Source organism: Elephantulus edwardii, unplaced genomic scaffold, assembly GCF_000299155.1.
Source record: "Elephantulus edwardii isolate Elephantulus edwardi_28Jun2011 unplaced genomic scaffold, EleEdw1.0 scaffold00266, whole genome shotgun sequence".
Lineage (NCBI taxonomy): Eukaryota > Metazoa > Chordata > Mammalia > Macroscelidea > Macroscelididae > Elephantulus > Elephantulus edwardii.
The window spans coordinates 3,304,321-3,323,228 of record NW_006400016.1 but is presented as its reverse complement, the minus strand read 5'-3'; the positions used below and the strand labels follow the sequence as shown (position 1 = coordinate 3,323,228).

The following is an 18,908-nucleotide window of genomic DNA, read 5'->3' as shown; positions in this document are numbered from 1 at the left end:
ATGGACCTCTTGGACCCTGACATCTTTAATAGGGACCCCAGGGACCACTACTACCTGCTGCAGCGACTAGGCGGCGGCACTTATGGGGAAGTTTTCAAGGTGAGGGGCCCCTCTTCCCCCCACCTTTGTCTGTCTCCATAACCCTCAAGGCTTTTGGGATGAGTCCTGGGAAGGGAAGAGAATGCAAAAGGGTTTGGCCTTAGCTCTGGGATGCTGACGAGGGACTCTGGGATCTGGGATCTATCTGATTGCCAACTTCCCCTTGCAAAGGCTCGAGACAAGGTGACTGGGGACCTGATGGCATTGAAGATGGTGAAGATGGAGCCTGGTAAGGCGAGGAGGACCCAGGCGCTCCCTCCCCACACCCTCATTCCTACCTCCTGGAACGCTGGAGCCACCAGCCTCCTCTGAGCAGCACCTTTTACTCTCCTCCACCCCTTCTTGCAGATGACGATGTCTCCACTCTGCAGAAGGAAATCCTCATCTTGAAAACTTGCCAGCATGCTAACATCGTGGCCTATCATGGGACCTACCTCTGGTAAGGAGTCTCAGATCTGCCGAGATCCAGTCTGACCCTACCTCGGAACTGGGTGGGCCTCCAACTTGACCTCTAACTCTGTGGTCTCAGTTCTGAACAGTGTATCCCTAACTGGATCCCCAAATCTGTGCCCGTTTCTGACACAGATGACTCCTAACTTGGCCCCACATTCTGAACTCCCATTTCTGACCAGGACCTTAACCTGACTTCTAAACTTAAACCCTCATATCTGACTGGAGCACCCTTTAATCTGATTCCCAATCTAGAACTTCCATATTGGGGGCATAGCTCCCCAAATTGATCACTTCTTAGTATCTAAATCCAAAACTCGAGTCCCTTAAAATTAATCTCTTCATCATCCTGCCCTTTGAGTTCCTTCCTCAATTTCTCTGCTTCTTTATACCAATCCCTGTACTTCCTGATCCTCAAATGATTATTATAGATGCCTCAGTGATGACCACTAGCTCCTGAACTGGGATACTGGGCTTCTCTGTGCCTTCCCAACCTCCCCAACTTGTGAGATCTCCACCTAATCTCCTAGGTTATTTTAGGATAGCAGAGGGTCTACTGGGTTTGGAGTCAAAAGACCTGGGTTCAAATTCAATTGGCCCTGAATGCACATTTCCTCTGAGTGTCTAATTGCCATCTGTACACTTGGAATGATCTCACTCGAGCGGGATAGGCAAGCAGGGGAGATGACAGTTGTTATATTCGAGTACTTGTTGACCTAGAATAAGATACAGTGAACCAAGTGCTCTTTCTTATGAATGAGAATCTATTATTGTTGCTGCTGCTGCTAGCATTAATGTTATTATTATTCATTGTAGGCTGCAGAAGCTCTGGATCTGCATGGAATTCTGTGGGGCTGGCTCTCTCCAGGATATTTACCAAGGTGAGAGGAGGACAAGGGCACCTTCAAGGCATCCTGTTCCTGTTTCTCCTATTTGTGTCTCCCCAAGAGAGTCTGGTCCTTTCCACTGAGCCCGTCCTCTGGCCCCAGCTGGGACACTGGGCATGTTACAGTAACTCAGTGAGCCTTGGGCCTCCCCTCCAAGATATGTCGGCCAAGTCTGAGCTCTTCTACCTGCAGTGACCCCCTTTCCTTCCATTTGCAAGGAGAACGTCTACATTTCCCTTTCAAGGTTTATCTGTGTGTTTGAGGATTTCTAGTTCATAGTGTTGTTGTTGTTGTGTGTTGCTGAGTTTGAACTGACCCACAGCTGACCCTCCAGAGGGTTTTCAGAGGCAGTTAATTAGATGGAAGGAGATTGCCCATCCTTCTCCCACGGCTGTAGTGAAGTGTCTTCATTTTTAGTGAAAGAGAGTGAATTCTTGGCGCTCTCTCTTTCTCCCTCTCTCTCTCAGCACCTGCCTTTCAACTTTTCTCTGAGAATTTGCATTTTTCAGTACCAACCTCTGTCTTCAACCATCTCCCAGACTCCCTTCAGCCAAAACCCCAAGTATGAGTGCAGAAAAAAACCTTATTAGAAGTCCTCAGAGGGGGGAAACTGAGGATCCCAGAGAGGAAGTGACTCAGAGCCACTGTCAGGCTTTGTTCTGTTTATCCTCCCTGTTTCTTGTCTCCCCCTCTTGGTCCCTCTCTACCCTTCCATGTCTGTCTTTCTGACAGGTTGTTGGCTTTCCCACACCTTGGTCTTCCACCATCTCTCCCTTCCTCATTGTCTCACCTTGGATCTGTCCCTGGGTCCAGGTCTTTCTGTCCCCCTGCCTTCTGTATTCCCTCTCTTTGCAACATCAGCTGGCTGTTCAGAGCCTTCTGTGGCTCCGCTTCCCTCCAAGGAGAACTCCAAGGCCCGTGAATCTGACACTCCCTGAGCTGCCTGACCTCACCTCCTACACTTTCCTCTTCCCCAGTCAGCTCACCCACCTTCTTCTATTTTTCGGATTCACCAGGCACACTTCCACCTCCTGGCCCTTGTGCTGATCATGTGGAATGGGTGGCTTCCACTGCCCTCTTCTCTGGGGATCCTTCTTGGACCTCCCTGATTAGAGTATGTTATATCTCGCCTTCCTTCTTGTTCCCACTGAAAAGTTCTCTCCAGGAAGGCGTGGAGCATTGTTTTGATTCATAACTGTATCCCCTCTGCCATCCATGTTCCTGCCTGTCACCCCAGCCCCCCATTCCCCTGAGATGCTTCAGACTCTTAACAACCCTGTAAAACAAAGTCAAGCTGGGTCTCCAAGACCATAGAGAGCTTTACAGAAGGAGGTGTCCTCGTCCTTCTCCCTCGGAGTGGCTCGTCGGTCAAAACTGCTGAGCTTTTGGTTAGCAGCTGGAGTCTCTAACCACTTTGCCCCCAGAATATCTTCCATCCTAAAAGTCTGTTGAGTGAGTCTTGATCTGTGTGTATCCTCAGTCTGACTTCCGTCTCCTCCACACTCTGTGGCCGACTGGCCCTCTGTCTCCCTCTCCCACTTGTCCCATCCTATTTGCCCCTTCCCTGAGGCACTTCTCCAGTTATGGGAGTGAGGGACACCCACACTAGATTTTCCTGGCCTCCACTCACCCCTGGACTGTGTGACCTTTGCAGTGACGGGCCCACTGTCTGAGCTACAGATTGGCTATGTCTGTCGGGAAGTGCTTCAGGTGAGGACTGGCCTGGTTGGGCCTGCATGGGGACAGGGCCCTACTTACAAAATGTATCCCCAATTCATAGCCATCTTTTCCTACCCTACTCCCCAGGGACTCGCCTATCTTCACTCACAGAAGAAGATACATCGGGATATCAAGGTGGTGATCTGGGGGTACAGTGATGGTGTTAGGAGGTGGGGCTCCCAAGGCATGAGGACGGCACTTGAGGGCCTCAGGGAACAAGGCGGTGTTGAGCTGGAGGGTGGTGGTCCTGGTGCTGGACTGGGCAGGGGTCTCTGACAACCCTTCTCACCTCTAGGGAGCCAACATTCTTATCAATGATGCTGGGGAGGTCAGACTGGGTGAGTGTGGCTATTGGGGGATTCCCAGGGGGACTAGCTGGGGGTCCTGGGTAGATGGGAGACCCCAGGTTATTCTGAATCTTTCTCTGCCTCCAGCTGACTTTGGTATCTCGGCCCAGATCGGGGCTACGCTGGCTCGACGCCTCTCCTTCATCGGAACACCCTACTGGTGAGTGAGGCTCGGTGGGCAGCTGGGCTGCTTCCTTTCCCCACAGCAGTCTCTCAGGACCTTTCTGTTGTTTCTGGCTCTCTGGAGTTTTCCTCTTTCCTTGGACCACTCCCTGCCTATTCCTCTCTGTTTGTGAAGCTCTCTTGCTCTCTCTCAGAGATCAGGAGGATGGGACGGACAGGGCAAGGTTCACATCTCTTCTTCTCAGGGTTGCTGTGAGTTTTGGTTGACTTGCTGGCACCCAACAACAACAACTGTCTCTCCAGCTCTATTTCTCATTTTCCCTCTGAGTCTGTGTCGGTTTGTCTTTCTGTCTCTGTGCCTGCCTTTATTTCTTCTTTCTCCATCGGACTTTTTTCTAGGCCTCATCTCCCCTGCCCATTGTCTCCCTCTTCTTTTCTCTCTCCACCTCCCTCAACTCACTACGCCCGGAGGTTTCTCCCCTCCCCCTCTCCTCCTCCTTGTGTCATCCCTGGCTCTCTGAGGGTCTCTGCCCCACAGGATGGCTCCAGAAGTGGCAGCTGTGGCCCTGAAGGGGGGATACAATGAGCTGTGTGACATCTGGTCCCTGGGCATCACAGCCATTGAGCTGGCCGAGTTGCAGCCCCCGCTCTTTGACGTGCACCCTCTCCGGTAGGTGTTAGGGCAGCTGATCTTGACCCATCCTCCTGGCATGTCTTCTCAAGATCCAGCTACAAGGATCTTCCATAAGCCAAGGCTGAAGTCTCTAAGGGTTCCCCAAACCTAGAAAGCCTTATATTTAACTCTGCACACCAGGAGCCCCCAAAGCTGGGAGCCCCATAATGTGGTCAGTAGTGACTCGAGACAGCATCCTTGTGCGTTAGCAGAATGGAACCACCTTCCCATCCTGTCTGTCTGGGAGGTTCTGGGGGGCCCCCACACACCAAGAGATCTGACCCTCAAGTGAGGTTCTGAACCTCATGTTCTCCCCTCTTACTCTTCTAGAGTTCTCTTCCTCATGACCAAGAGTGGTTACCAGCCACCTCGGCTGAAGGAAAAGGGAAAATGGTGAGAGACGGTGATGGGTGGGAGGGAGGGAGGAAGGAGGAGTGGCTGGAACTAGGGGCTAGTTGGGCTGATGGGAAGGTTGCTAGCCCCTCACTCTGGAATCTGGCTTCTTTCTTTCAAGGTCAGCTGCCTTCCACAACTTTGTCAAAGTCACCCTCACTAAGAACCCCAAGAAACGACCTGGAGCCACCAAGATGCTGAGTGTAAACCTCACCTCTCTGAGAAACCCTCCTCCAAACTCCTGCCTCCACCTAGAATTCCCAGGGCCTTTCACAGCTTCTAAAACTCTGTAGATCTAGTCCCACAGACCCAAGACACGTTCTAAGCCTCTATTGTGGTGCACTGTCTCCCGCTGGTTCCACTCATAGCAACCCTGCAAGACTAAGTGCCCCATAGAGTTAATTATTATGAAGTAGATTGATAGGTTTTTTTCTGGTGGGTTTAATCTTTGGGTTAACAGCCTAGAGTTTTAAACATTGTGCTGTCAGGGCTCATTTTAAAGTTTCTTGTTCCCTACAATTCCCCAGAATCTATCAAGTCCCTCCAAGTGGTACTCCAAGGTGCCCTGAGCTGTCTGTTAGAACTCACACATTTCCAAGGGCCTCAAGATCCATTCCAGATGCCTTCTGGAATTCAAGGAAACCTTAGTCCCCTCTAAGGAATCTGGTGATGCTGTCGGCTGTTAGGCTGCTAACCAAAAGGTCAGAGGTTTAAATTCATTAGCCATTCCAAGGAAGAAAGATGAGGCAGTCTACTCTTATAAAGACTGACGTGTGAAAGCACATGGGGCAGTTCTGCTCTGGCCTGCAGGGTCGCAGGAACCCACTTGGGGTCATTCCCCTGAAGACACTTGTGGAGTTCCTTCCCAGGAATCCCAGGGACTTCTGTTGTTGTTGTGTGTCTTCAAGCTGCAGCTGACCCTCCAGCTCATGGGTGACCATCCCGGGGATGAATTTCGGAGGCTGTAAGTCACATGAGAGGAGCCAGCTGGTGTGTAAACCACATGCCTTTGGATTAGCAGCACAGCTTCTTACCTGCAGGTCCCCGGAGCTCACCCAGAGTCTACTGGTTCCTTGAAACTACTCAGAACTCCCAGTCAGAACTTCTCCAGGCTTCCCTGGCATTTCCCTCAATTGGCACCTCCCCTCACCATCCAAGATTCTCAAAGTCTGTCCAGCCCTCTGTTCCTGACCCACCTGCTGTTTGCTGACTCGCTCTTGTCCCTTTCCCAGCATCAACTGGTGTCCCAGTCTGGGCTGAATAGAGGCCTGATCCTAGACCTTCTGGAAAAACTGAGGAATCCAGAGAAGGGGTCCCCAGTTGGTGAGACAGAGGATGAGGAGCCCGAGGTGAGGAAGCCCCTGCTGACAAAAGCACTGGGACCTCCCAGCCTTGATTCAGGCATTCTAGCTCCCTAGACTGCCTCCCAGGGCCTCTCAGAAAGAGAAGAGGGGGCATGTGCACCAGAGCTGTGTGCACAGAGGGTCACCGGGGCCAGGAGGGGCCGGGCTAGGGGCTCACCAGGCCTTCACACGATGTCATCGGTTCAGCTACCCCCTGCCATCCCTCGGCGGATCCGCTCCACCCATCGCTCCAGCTCCCTGGGGATCCCTGATGCTGACTGCAGTCGTGAGTACAGAGTCCTTGAGTTTGGGGACACCTGATTCCTCTAATAGAACCAAGAGACCCCATCAGACCATCTGAGGCCTTGGCCCCAACAACCTGAATTCAGTGACTTCAGAGACCTTATCATCACCACCTGACCCACATAGTGACCACAGAACCCTCTCACCTCCCTGCTCTTCAAACAGACCACCATGTGACCCCGTCACTTACCCTGACCCCCCCCCCAAAAGACCTCAGGAATCTTTTTGTAACTACTAGTGGCCAAATAGACCCTTGATGTTCAAAGGCCTCACAGAGGCCTCTGTTAACTACTTTGGACCCTCATTTCCTTGATCCCCAAAGGGGACCCCCAAGATTCCATGAAGGGCAGTTCCAATCCCCATAACCCTGGCCCCAACCTGAATTCTTCTGATTCCCAAATCTGCTTTTACAACCTCTGCGCCATGGTAACCTCCTTTCCACCTCACAGGGCGCCACATGGAGTTCAGGAGGCTCCATGGAGTGGAGTCCAGACCGCCAGCCCAGATGGTGAGCCGCTGCCCCACCTGCTGTGCTCCCCAGGCAGCCCTTACGTCCCCCCAGCCCCCGTTGATCCTTCTCCCCTCTTACAGGGGCTCTGCCACCCCTCTGGAGACAGCAGGAGCAGCAGTCCCAGGTCAGGGACTCCCATGGTGGCAGGGGAGGGGCTGGGGTGTATGGGGAGAGGCCTGCGGCTCATGTCTGTCATTCTTCAGGGGGAACCTGTCAGAATCTGATGATGACTATGATGACGTGGACATGTAAGAGAGACCCTGGCCTGAGGCCACAAAGCCCAACTTGACTCCCACTTATCTTCCACCTCTGACCCCACCTCAGTCTCTGAGTTCCTTTTCCACCTCTGAGCTGACTGAATCTTGGGCAGTTGACACCCTGCTTCACTCCAAGACATTGACCCCAAAGCCAGCACTCATCCTGGCCTTGCACTTCCTTTATCCTCAGCCCCATCCCAGCTTCAACCTTTACCTACCTTCACCCCCAATTTCCTTTTTCCACTTTCCTTTTCCCTTTGACCTGACCTCCAGTTTCAGCTCTCACATGTCCTAAATCCCAGACCCAATTCCAGTTCCTTCCAGTTTGGTCTTGAGCTTTCTCCTCACCCTCAGCCCTCAGCCACAGGCTCGGCCCCAGCTCCTTCCGGGTGGGGTTCCACCTTCTGGGATCACACTCAGATCTCAACTTGAGCCCCAGTCCTCAAGTCCCTCACCTTTCTTTCTATCCTCACTCAACCTCAGGCTGAATATCGGCACCCAGAAATTCCCCAAATTCAGAAATTCAGTTCCTCAACCCCTGAACCAAAACGTCAACCTCAACAGCCAGCCGTGGACCCCAGACCCAATATCAGCTCACTCATTCAGTCTACACGGCTTGTATGGGGTATGAGGTGGTTGTGAAGACCTAATGCGAGCATTCCATGTTCCAGAGTTGCTGTTACTGTTATCAACAAGCTTGTTAGTCCTCAGTTCCAGCCTAGATTGAGTACCCTCTTACTTTCCTGACCTCAGACCCCAGTCCCAGCCCCCCAGCCCTGAATCACTCCACTTCATCCTAGTCCTTATTCCCTAGACCCCTTCCATTCTTCACCCCATTGCTCTCTTATCCCATCTTTGTCTTTCAGCCCCATCCCTGCAGAAGACATACCTCCACCACTACCCCCCAAGGTAAGGCCCTGAGGTGGAAGTCCTTAGAAGCTGAGATCTCTAGGGCTGAGTATCTGGGGCATCGGGTCCCTTGAGGGCTGGGATGATGGCATGCTGGGATCTGGAAGTGGCATCCTTGAACTTAGGGATGACATTCAAAGCATTAAGCCTAGGGCACACTGGTAAGTGCTTGGTCCCAGCGCCCCTCTGCTGCATCCAGCATTAACCCTTGAGCTGCCAGAGTGCATAAAGGGCCCGGGAAGGAGGTCCTGGGGGAGGGTTGGGTGGCGGTAGGGATACTGGGGGGGGTAGGCCACTGAATTTCAATTTTGCCAAGGGTTAGGGGGCTTGATGTTATAGGTGCTACTCCCTGAGATCACCTGACATGCTTTCCTGTGTCTCTTTCCGATCCCCAAAGCCCAAGTTCCGTTCTCCATCCGATGATGGTCCTGTGGGGGCTGGGGATGAGGGGCAGCTGAGCCCGGGGGTGCTGGTCCGATGTGCTAGTGGGCCTCCCCCACGGACACCCCATCTTGTGCTTCCCCCAGCCACCTGCAGCTCCCACCTCACAGCTCATTCAGGTAACAGGGGAGGCCAGGGCAAGGGGTGCTCAGGGGTGAAGGGGATACCAAGGGCTGATTTTCCCCCAACTCCTCAGAACCCTCACTCTGGAACCCAGTCCCCCGAGAACCTGTCCAGCCCCCAAGGCTGCCCCCTAAAAAAGAAAAGATGAAAAAGAAGGTGAGGACGCATGTTTTTGTATGGGCTGGGATTGGGTGCCTGGGAGGGTATTAGGGAGATCAGTGATAATAATAATAGCTGACATTTGTGAAGGACCACAAATACACTAACGTCCTAATACATACACTAATGTTGTTGACTGCCATCGAGTCGAGCACGACTCATAGTGACCTATGAACAAAAAACCTAAGGCTTTTCTATAACTATCGTCGTTTCTCAAAGTTCATAGAGTTTCCAGAGGCATGTTGTTTAGGAAGTGGATGGCACTCTTAGTAATTTACTGTTAATAGCTGATATTTATTAAGTATTTCCTCAGCCTTTATACTTTTATGTGGTGTAACATGTTTAAGTCTTCACACAGGTAGATATCACCCCCATTTTACAGATGGGTAAATTGAGACACAGAAAGGTGAAGTAAATTTCCCAGGGTCATAAACTTTGAAGAGACAGAGAATCTGAACTTTCTGACTTCAGACTTTGTCGTCTGAAGTGCCACCCCTTCCTCTTCTTTGGTACCTTTATGTTGACATCTATCTGCCGGGCCTGCTGTTCTCCCTCCACGTCTGCCCAGGGATGTGCCCTCCTCGTAAAACTGTTCAATGGCTGCCCCCTCCGGATCCACAGCACAGCTGCCTGGACTCATCCCTCTACCCAAGGTGGGCACCAGGAGGGTCAGGGGAGGGATGGGAGGAGGCTGGAGGGAAGGAGAAAGGCAGAGACAAAAGCCTGAACCCAACTCGCACTGTGGAGTCAGCTCTGGCTCTGCAGCAAACATGGCCTCATTGTTCTCTTGGCGGATTGGAAGTCTGCGTTGTTTTATTTAGCAGCTAAGCTGTAAACCTTGTGCCACCAGGAATTTCCAAAGAAAGGGCATGGCAAAGCTGAGACAGGGCAGAGTTAAATTTATCATGTGGGGGCCAAGCATGGGTAAAGGTCAATTTAAGAGTGAGAACTAGGAACACTCGCGTTTGGGGGCTCTATTTCAGAAGAGAGCTGAACAGTCTTAGTTTGGGGTACAAGATGGTGGATAGAAGGATGCTAATGTTGAGGAGACATCATTCTGGGATCAGGGGTTTGGGGAATGAGAATACAACAGGAAGGGTCAGAGTCTGGGGATCAAAGAGGTGGAGACAACGTCAGTAAGGGGCAAACATAAAGGAAAGGGAAGCAAAGTATGAGGAGTCACAGAGAACTGAAATAGCCACATCTGAGGACTTGAACAGCTTGAGTTTCTGAAAGTTTGATGATCAATGCTGATGATCAACAGGGTAAGAATTTAGGGATTAGAACTGGATCGAGAGAAGTATAGGTCTTGCAGCTTAGAGTGAAGGGGTTATTGTGGGAGACAGAGGGTCTGAGTTTGGAGACTGAACTGAGGTGACAAAGGGTCAGGATTTCCAGGTCACCGGTGGCAGAACCACTAGGCTGTGGGAAGTCAAAGGTAGGTGAGGAGACCAAGGTAAGGGACGGGGCCAGGGTTCAAGTTCAAATTTGGAGAACATTGGTTTGGAAATGAGAATTAGAGAGGGTCAGAGCTGGGGGCCAGTCTCAGGATTCAGGTGGGTGGTGATTTGGGAAGCACTCCAGGATAAAGCCTGTCTCAGTGTCCTTGTATGTCTTCTCCAGATCAGCACCTGCTCTTAGGGGCAGAGGAAGGCATTTTCATCCTGAACCGGAGTGATCAGGAGGCCACACTAGAGTTGGTGAGTGGTGACATCTATAGCAGGGCAAGGGTGAGGTGCAGTTGGCATTCCTGGGGTGTTACAGAAGCGGTCTCCCTCATTTTCTTCAGCTCTTCCCTGGCCGGACCACCTGGGTGTACTCCATCAACAATGTCCTCATGTCACTTTCAGGTCTGGCTGTGGGTTAGGTAGGAGGGATGGGGGGCTCAGGAGCCAAGAGGTTGAGAGGTAGGTGGGCACAGTGAGGAAAACTTAGGCTCCCCCTCCACATAGCCTTTAGTTCAAATCCCAGCCACTCTTCCACTGTGAGACTTAGGATAAGTGACTCCTGTTCTCTGAGCCTCAGTTTCCTCATCTGTAAAACATAGCTCACAATCGTCCCTGTCTCCCTTCAATCTTAAGGTAAGTTCTGCCAAGGTCTGTATTTGTAGTCTGAAGGCAGAACAATGGATTCAGTGGATTGGTTGATTAGATATGACATCACATAAGGGAGCTCCAATGGTCTAGTGGATAAGGAGTTGCACTGCCAGCCCAAAGTCATATGGTTCGAATCTACCGGCTGCTCTGGAGAAAGATGGGCAGTCACCTCTCATTCGATTTCTAGGCTCTGAAAAGCTACTGGAGGGCAGCTATGAGTCAGTTCAACTCAATGGTATATAACAACATGACATCATCACATTAGATGACATTACAGAAGGTGATTCAGTAATCTAAGGAAGCTGCAATCTGCAAGTGTTTGACAAAGTTGTTATGTGCCATCAAGTCGCTTGAGACTCATAGTGGCCCTAGTACAACAGTCCTAAACCCTGCTCTATCCTGTGCCAATTGCACTGTCTCTGATACACCTATCCCAATTACCCCAGTCACTGAATCAATCCAACTCATAGAGGGTCTTCCCCTCCTGGTCTGTCCCTCTACCCTCCCAAGCATGATGTCCCTCTCCAAGGACCTCTCCCTCCTTACAACAAGTCCACAGTATGTCAGATGAAGCCCCAGAATCCTTGCCTCCAAGGAGCAGCCCGGTTTAACCCTCTCTAGGATGAATCTGTTTGTTTTCTTAGCAGTCCATAGTACACTCAGTACTCTTCTGTTTGACAAAGAGCCACTGGAAATTATAGCCTAACCAAGTGGTTATTAGAAAAGTATCCATCACAATAGGTTTCTTTTTAAACTTGTGATACTTGTTATACCTGACTGGTTAAGTATAGTTTCTTTTCTTTTTTTTAATTTTTTGTGTGTACCGTCAAATCAGGTCTGACTGGTACAGGAGGAGATTGCCCCTCCTCGAGCAGAGCATCTGGTGGATTCGAATGACGCACCTCTGGGATTACAGTGCAGCTTCTTTCCACTAGACCACGAGAGCTCGCCTAAGTGTAGTTTCTTATACAGCTATGCTGGCAGTTAAGTGCTTTTAGCTGAAAAGTTAGAAGTTCAGGTCTACCCAGAAGTGCCTCAGAAGGCAGGCAGGGTAATCTGCTTCCAAAAAGCCATGGCCTTCAAAATATTAGGAAGTACCCTCTCTGTAACACACATGGGGTTGTCATAAGTCAAAATGGACTCAAAGTCAATGTTGACTGTTTGGCTTTTGTTTATTTTTAAATAAACTTACAAGCTTCACAAGGTAGAGAACATATTCATTTTCTACACCATGTTTCACTAGAGCTGGTCTAATACTAAACCAGCTGAAAACAAGCTGGTTCAAACTAATGGTGACTGTGTGGGAGATTGAACCTCCATATTATGGGGTTTTCAGTGGCTTTTAGTTCAGAAGTGGATCACCAGGCCTTTCTTCCAAGGCACTTCAGAATAAATGCAAACCTCCAACCTTGTGAATAACCACGGAGCCACACAAAGCTTACATCATGTTAGTTGCTTGCACCTGGTTGATTCCAACTCATGAGGCCCCTTGTACAAAGTAGAACTTGTTTTTAGAATTGGATTGCCTCATGTCATCTGAGGCCCTACTAACTGGTTCTAACTGCCAACTTTGTGGCTAGTAGTTAATGGCTTAACGTTTGCACTACCCAGGAGCAAACAGTACTATAGGTTGAGTGGAATGGGAATGAATGAAAGGTGCAGACTTGGAAGTTTCAGGCAGAGATGGGGCAAAGTGAGAGCATGGGGGCAGGAGGGATATCCTGGGTCCTATAACTCCCTGTTTTCCCCAACGTACGCACGCGCTGCAGGAAAGACTCCCCACCTGTATTCTCATAGCATCCTGGGCCTGCTGGAGCGGAAAGAGAGCAGAGCGGGGAGCCCCATTGCTCACATTAGTCCCCACCGGCTGCTAGCAAGGTATCAGTCCCCACGTGGAATCCTGGAGGTCCCCTGCTGCTGTTTGCTCCCCTATTCATGCTGGTCATCTTCTGCAGGAAGAACATGGTCTCCATCAAGATCCAGGACACTAAAGGCTGCCGGGCATGTTGTGTGGGTGAGAGGCCCGGTGGTGAGCGGAGGGGCTGCTGAGCTGGGCCCGGGGTGGGGCTTGGGGCGGCGTCCATCAGAGAAGGAGGCAGAGTAAGGACCGAGAGACTAGCCCAGGGAGAGAGGTGTGCTGGTCACAGGGTGAAGGGCAGCGAAAGAAGACGGACTCTGATCCGTTCCTACCCACGCAGCGGAAGGGGCGAGCTCCGGAGGTCCGTTCTTGTGCGGGGCGTTGGAGACGTCCGTGGTCCTGCTCCAGTGGTACCAGCCCATGAACAAGTTTCTGCTAGTCCGGGTAGGCGGCCGGAGGGGCAGGGTGGAAGCTCCTTCCCAGAGCGCTTCGCTTAGCGCTGCAAAGGCACGCGAGGCCCCGCCCAGAGCAGCACTGCCTGAGGCTTTCTGATTTGATCCCTAAACTCCACCCGACACTCAAGCACAAACTCACTGTAGTCCAATCAGAGGCAACTTACCGCTGACTCTCCAGTGGGTTTCCGGGCTATAAACTGCACGAGCGAGACTGTCTTTCTTACTTGGAGGTGCTGATGGATTAGAACTGCCAGAGGGGCAACGCTTTTGAGTTAGCAGTTGGAATTTGGGGCTAATTAACCATCTTCCAGTCCTAGACCCTACGCCTTTCTGGGGCTCCTCAAATCGAGGGCCGGCCTCCCCTCCACCAATATGGCAGGCCCTGCAGCGGAAGCCATGCCTCCAATGACGCTCCTTTGGAACATTTCTAAGCAGATCGCACCTCACATCTTCCACTTGCAGAATGCACCACCAGCAGTGAGGTTCTAGAGATGCTCGGGAGCTCTTCCTTCCAGGCCTCTCGCCAGCCTCGCCCGCAGGCTCGAGCCCCTCGCCTCTCTGTCCCGCAGCAGGTGCTGTTCCCGCTGCCGTCGCCCCTGCGGGTGTTCGCCCTGCTCACGGCGCCGGGCTCCGAGCTGCCCGCTGTGTGCATCGGCGTGAGCCAGGGGAAGCCCGCGCGCTCCGTGTTCTTCCACACCGTGCGCTTTGGCGCCCTCTCCTGCTGGCTGGGCGAGATGAGCACCGGTGAGTGGCGGTGGTTGGCCCAAGATGTGAACGAGGAAGGATGGAGTTTGCCCCTCAAAACTGGTCTTGTTTACCATTTATGAAAGGGTGAGATTGCTGAAGGGGCGGGGCCTGTATAATAGGCAGAGTTTAGTCTGTATTTGGGGAGGAAAAAACCACCTAAACCATCTCTAATGTTGGAGCCAAGTCATAGCAGACCCTCCGTTGAGTTTCTGAGACCATACATGGCATAGAAGAGGGCTGCCTATCATTCTCCCATTCAAACCGCCAGACAGGTACAGCCTTTGGGGTTAGCAGTCCAATTCCCTATAGGCTAGGTCACCAGAGCTCATACTGCTGGAAGAAGGTCTTAACACAGGGGCTTGCCCCCTTCTCTGAAACAGAACACAAGGGGCCAGTGCAGGTGACCCAGGTGGAAGAAGACATGGTAATGGTTTTGATGGATGGTAAGAATGTTTCCCCAAGCACAGTGGCTGGCTCTCTGTCCCAAGCTCCTCTCTGCCTCTTAGAAAGGAAACATCAAGCTACTTAAGATCTCTTCCAGATCTGCTTTGCTTCTCCCACTTGAATCTACTACTTGTTCTCTCATCCTAGCCCACACTAAAACATGTTTTGCACTCTGTTGCAGGCTCTTTGAAACTGGTGACCCCGGAGGGTGCTCCAGTCAGAGGGCTTCGCACCCCAGAGATACCTATGAGTGAAGCAGTGGAAGCTGTGGGTAGGTGCTGGCATGAGAAGTCCTGGCATGGGAGCAGAGGCCAAATGGTCCCCAAGGGTGGATAACAGAGCACTTTCTCCCCCAGCTATAGTTGGCGGTCGACTCCAGGCCTTTTGGAAGCATGGAGTGCAGGTGTGGGCTCCTGGCTCAGACCAGGTAAGTTCCTTAAACCCACATTCACCGCCTCAGTGGTAGCATTCCTGGATGGGTTGGGAGAACTGAATCGGGGGTAAGACCTGGCGTGGTTCCTTCTGATCTCAGCTCATACAGGTCCCGTTCTCTACCTCAGGGTCCTTTAAGTCCAGGCCTTATCCTGTGCTGATGTGAGATGTGATGCTGGGGATCAGTGCTCCCTTAGCCTGGTTCCCAAACTGTGAAATGGGGGGTTATTAAGAAATAGAGAGAGACGTGGTGGTTTAGAGCATGAACCAGACAGACTGCCTGGGTTGAAACCCAACTGAAGGACCTTCAGCAAAAGACTTAACCTTCCTGGGCCTCATTTTCCTCAACTGAAAATGGGAGAGAAAAACTGTTCTCATCTCACAGAATGTTTAGACATTTCCCCTGCTCTCATCAAGGGAGCTTTGTTTTAGAGGTGGAGGAAGAGTCTTCCAGACACTGACACACGTATACTTTCCCTTCAGCTGCTGCAGGAGCTGAGAGACCCCACCCTCACTTTCCGTCTTCTTGGCTCTCCCAGGTATGATCTGGGGTGGGTGGGGGGTGGAGGGTTAGAAACACTTGAGAGAGGGACTTCTCATGTGGAGCAAGCACTCTGGGGTGTTATCTGGATAATCTTTAACCTGGTCTCCTTATTTCCATTCCTTCTCCCTATTCTATTGTCTATCCCCCACCTCCACCTCTCCAGGAGCTAAGGAGACTTTTACTTGTACATTCTCAATGTCAGCCACAACTTCTTATGATCCACACAGTCAAATACCTCTGCATAGTCAATAACGCACAAACAGACATTCTTGTGGTATTCTTGACTTTTAGCCAGGATCCATCTGACATCAGCAATGGTATCCTTAGTGCCTCTTCTAAATCCATACTTGAACTTCTGTCAGTTCCCTATCTATATATTGTTCTAGCTGCTTTTGAAGGATCTTCAGCAGTACTTTGCTTGTATGTGATATTAATGATACTGTTTGATAGTTTCCACAATCTATTGGAACACATTTCTTGGGAATAGGAACAAATACACACTTCTTCTTATCCATTGGCTAGACAGCTGTCCTCCAGATTTCCTGGCATAGACTGGTGAGCACATCCAGGGCTGCATCTGTTATTTGAAAAAAGCCAATTGGTATCCCATCCATTCCTGGGGCCTTATTTTTGTCAGTGTCTTCAGTGCAGCTTCCACTTCCTCCTTCATTACTATTGGCTCCTGTTCACATGGTAATTCCTGAAAGTTTTCAGTGTCAGTCAATTTGTTTTGGTGCAGTGATTCTGTGTATTCCCTCCATCTTCTTTTGATGCTTTCTGGGTCTTTCAGTAAATATATTGCCCATTACCTCTTTCAACGTTGCAGCTCGAGGTTTAAATTTTTCAGTTCTCTCAGCTTGAGAAATGCAGAGCAAATTATTCCTTTTTTATTCTCCATTTCCAGCTCTCTGCACATTTCATTGTAATACTTTCCTTTGTCCTCTCGACCTGCCCTTTGAAATCTTTCGTTCAGCTCTTTTACTTCGGTATGTTTTCTCATTGTTTTGGCTTCTCGATGCTCCAGTATAATTTTTATGGTCTCTCTGACATCCATTTTACTTTTTCTTTTGCCTTTGTTTCTATAATGACCTTTTGCTTTCTTCATGGATGATATCCTTGATATCATCTCACAACTCATTGGTGTTCAATGCCTCAAGCAATCTTTCCAATCACTTGCATCTGAGAGCTGCATCAATTACAATTCATAAGGATGACAGAAGAACTGATGCCTTTGAGCTGTGGTCTTGGAGAAGAGCACCGAACATCCCATGGACGGCCAAGAGAACAAATATGTCTTGGATAAAGTGCAGCCAGAGCGCTCTTTGGAGGCGAAGACAGTGAGGCAAAGCATGCTTCTGGCATGTTGCTAGAAGGGGCTGTTCCTTGGAGAGGGACACGATGCTGGGAACGCTGGAGGTTCGGCGAAGGAAAGGAAGAACCTCGACCATGTGGATTGATGGGGTGACTGGCGCACTGGGCTCTGGTGTGTCAGGAAGTTTGAAGATAGGACAGGGTTCCAATCTGTTGCTCATATGGTCGCTATGAGTCATGCTCAATGACACCTAACAGAAACAACTTGGACGTAATTTTAGATTTAACAGAATGTTGCAAAAACCATTTAAAAATTATCAGTCCTCTGTATTGAGTAATGGGAGCTCTGGTGGCCTCGTGTCAAGAAGCTGTGCTGCAATCCCAAAGGCAGTTTGAGGCCGTCAGCTGCTTTGAGGGAGGATGGGTAATCTCCTCCTGGGCGATTAGTTGCCTCTGAGAACCCACAGGAGGGGTCGTCTATGGTTGGTTCCGACTGTATAGTACACGACGACAACAACAACAACTACTATATTGAGTAGGGCGCTCTGGTGATCTAGCGGTGAAGAGCTGCACTGCCAACATGAAGATGTGGTTTGAATGTCCCAGCTGCTCTGTGGCAGTCTCCTGTTATGTTTACTGTCTCTGAAGACCCACTGGAGAGTCAGTTATGGTTGGGTTCTGACTCAATGGTACAGAGCAATAACACAGTAACTATACTGAGGTTTCCCAGGTGTTAACTTAAAAAAAAGGCATTTGCTTTTATTTGCCTTTCACTTTCTCTCTTTTGTGGGAATATTCGAGAGAAAGTTGCAGAGATGATGACTGTTTACCTTGATATATATGCTTTGGCATGTATTTCCCAAATCAAAGCAAATACATACATTTATACAAACCACATTGCAGGCTTCAAAGTTAATAAAGTAACAGATATCACTATCTTCTAATCCATATGCTTGTTCATCAGTGGTTGCAATGGTGCCTTTTAGAACAAAATAATATATTCTAATCCAGGATCACAGGTTGCGTTTAGAAGTCAAGTAGTTTTAGTCTTTAGCCAGGAATCTTGAGACAGGACTTGAGGCTTGGTCTTTCGTGATTTTGATGCTTTTCATGAGTACAAAGCCAACAATTCATTGCCATTGTGTTAGAACCAACTCATGGCTGACCCTCCAGCTGTTTTTTTGGAGGCTGTAAATGACATGAAGGAGATTGCCTATTCTTCTCCCATGGAGAAGCTGCTGGTGGATTCAAACTGTCAGAGGAGTGCCACCTCTGGGTTACAACACAATTCTGTCTGGACTATCACCAGAGCTTCCTTGTAAAGAGCTCAAGGTTGTTTTGTGAATGTCCCTCAAGCAGGCTCGTTTGAGGTTGCCAGGTCACGCACTGATGGCTTGAATACCAAAAACTCATTGATACATCCTATCAGGGAAGGTCATGATATCAGTATACATCATTGTCATTTAGTTAAGGTGCAATCAGCCAGATTTTTCTACTGTAAGGTTACGCTTTCGTCTTTGTAATAGTATGTACTGTCTAGGGAGAGCCACTGAGACTCAATAGATTCTTTCTCACCAGACTTTCTCCCCTTGGTTGTAGTATCTATGGATTGATTATTGATTTGGCCTTGAACCTATTATTTATAAGAAAAGGGTCTTTGGTCACCTGGTGGGTTACATGTTGGGCTGCTAATAGAACACTCTTCTCTACCCCTTTGGCCGACTTTCTTCTGGAGCTTCTTTCAGGTTCCAGGGTCACTTTCCAACTTTTAAGGGTAACCCTATCTGCCCGCCTGGATCAGGTTTCCTACTTTCCAACCCTTTGCATATGCACGCTCACATCATTTGATGATTTTTTCCCCCATTTGATGATTTTTATTTGTCTCCCACTGTAGCTGTGACCACCCCAAAGAAAGGGTACACATGTGAACATTCACCCCTACAGCTCAGCATGGGGCTGGCACTTTGTCAAGGAATAAGTGAATGAATGAAATGACTTCTCCTTTCCTTCCCCAGGCCTGTGGTGGTGGAGACACGCCCAGCCGATGATCCCACTGCCCCCAGTAACCTCTACATCCAGGAATGAGTCCCTGAGGGGATATGAGGAATGAGTCCTTGCCCCAACCCCTCACTGTGCCAACAGACACACACTAGTGGTCCTGCCATGTGTCTTGTCTCCAAATAAACGTGATTTCAACCTCTGCTGTCAGAAAGTTTTTCAGAAATTGAGGGCAGAATTCCCAGATGCTCATTCTCCCGATCCAGAATCCAAAACCCAACACAGT

General features: G+C 50.0%; 1 protein-coding gene across 1 annotated transcript; it reads left to right on the top strand.

Moving 5' to 3' along the window:
* Positions 1-18,709, top strand: MAP4K1 (mitogen-activated protein kinase kinase kinase kinase 1). Its single transcript, XM_006899741.1, has 31 exons — positions 1-99; positions 271-328; positions 448-538; positions 1,366-1,430; positions 3,091-3,146; positions 3,243-3,290; positions 3,451-3,493; positions 3,590-3,662; positions 4,164-4,295; positions 4,629-4,691; positions 4,813-4,894; positions 5,924-6,040; positions 6,242-6,320; positions 6,787-6,845; positions 6,929-6,972; positions 7,052-7,096; positions 7,972-8,014; positions 8,412-8,574; positions 8,652-8,734; positions 9,306-9,390; positions 10,361-10,437; positions 10,527-10,587; positions 12,603-12,711; positions 12,789-12,847; positions 13,032-13,135; positions 13,716-13,890; positions 14,274-14,336; positions 14,519-14,608; positions 14,694-14,764; positions 15,253-15,308; positions 18,640-18,709. The coding sequence occupies exons 1-31, from the start codon at positions 1-3 to the stop codon at positions 18,707-18,709; spliced, it is 2,463 nt and encodes an 820-aa protein (XP_006899803.1).
* Positions 18,710-18,908: the final 199 nt, after the last annotated feature.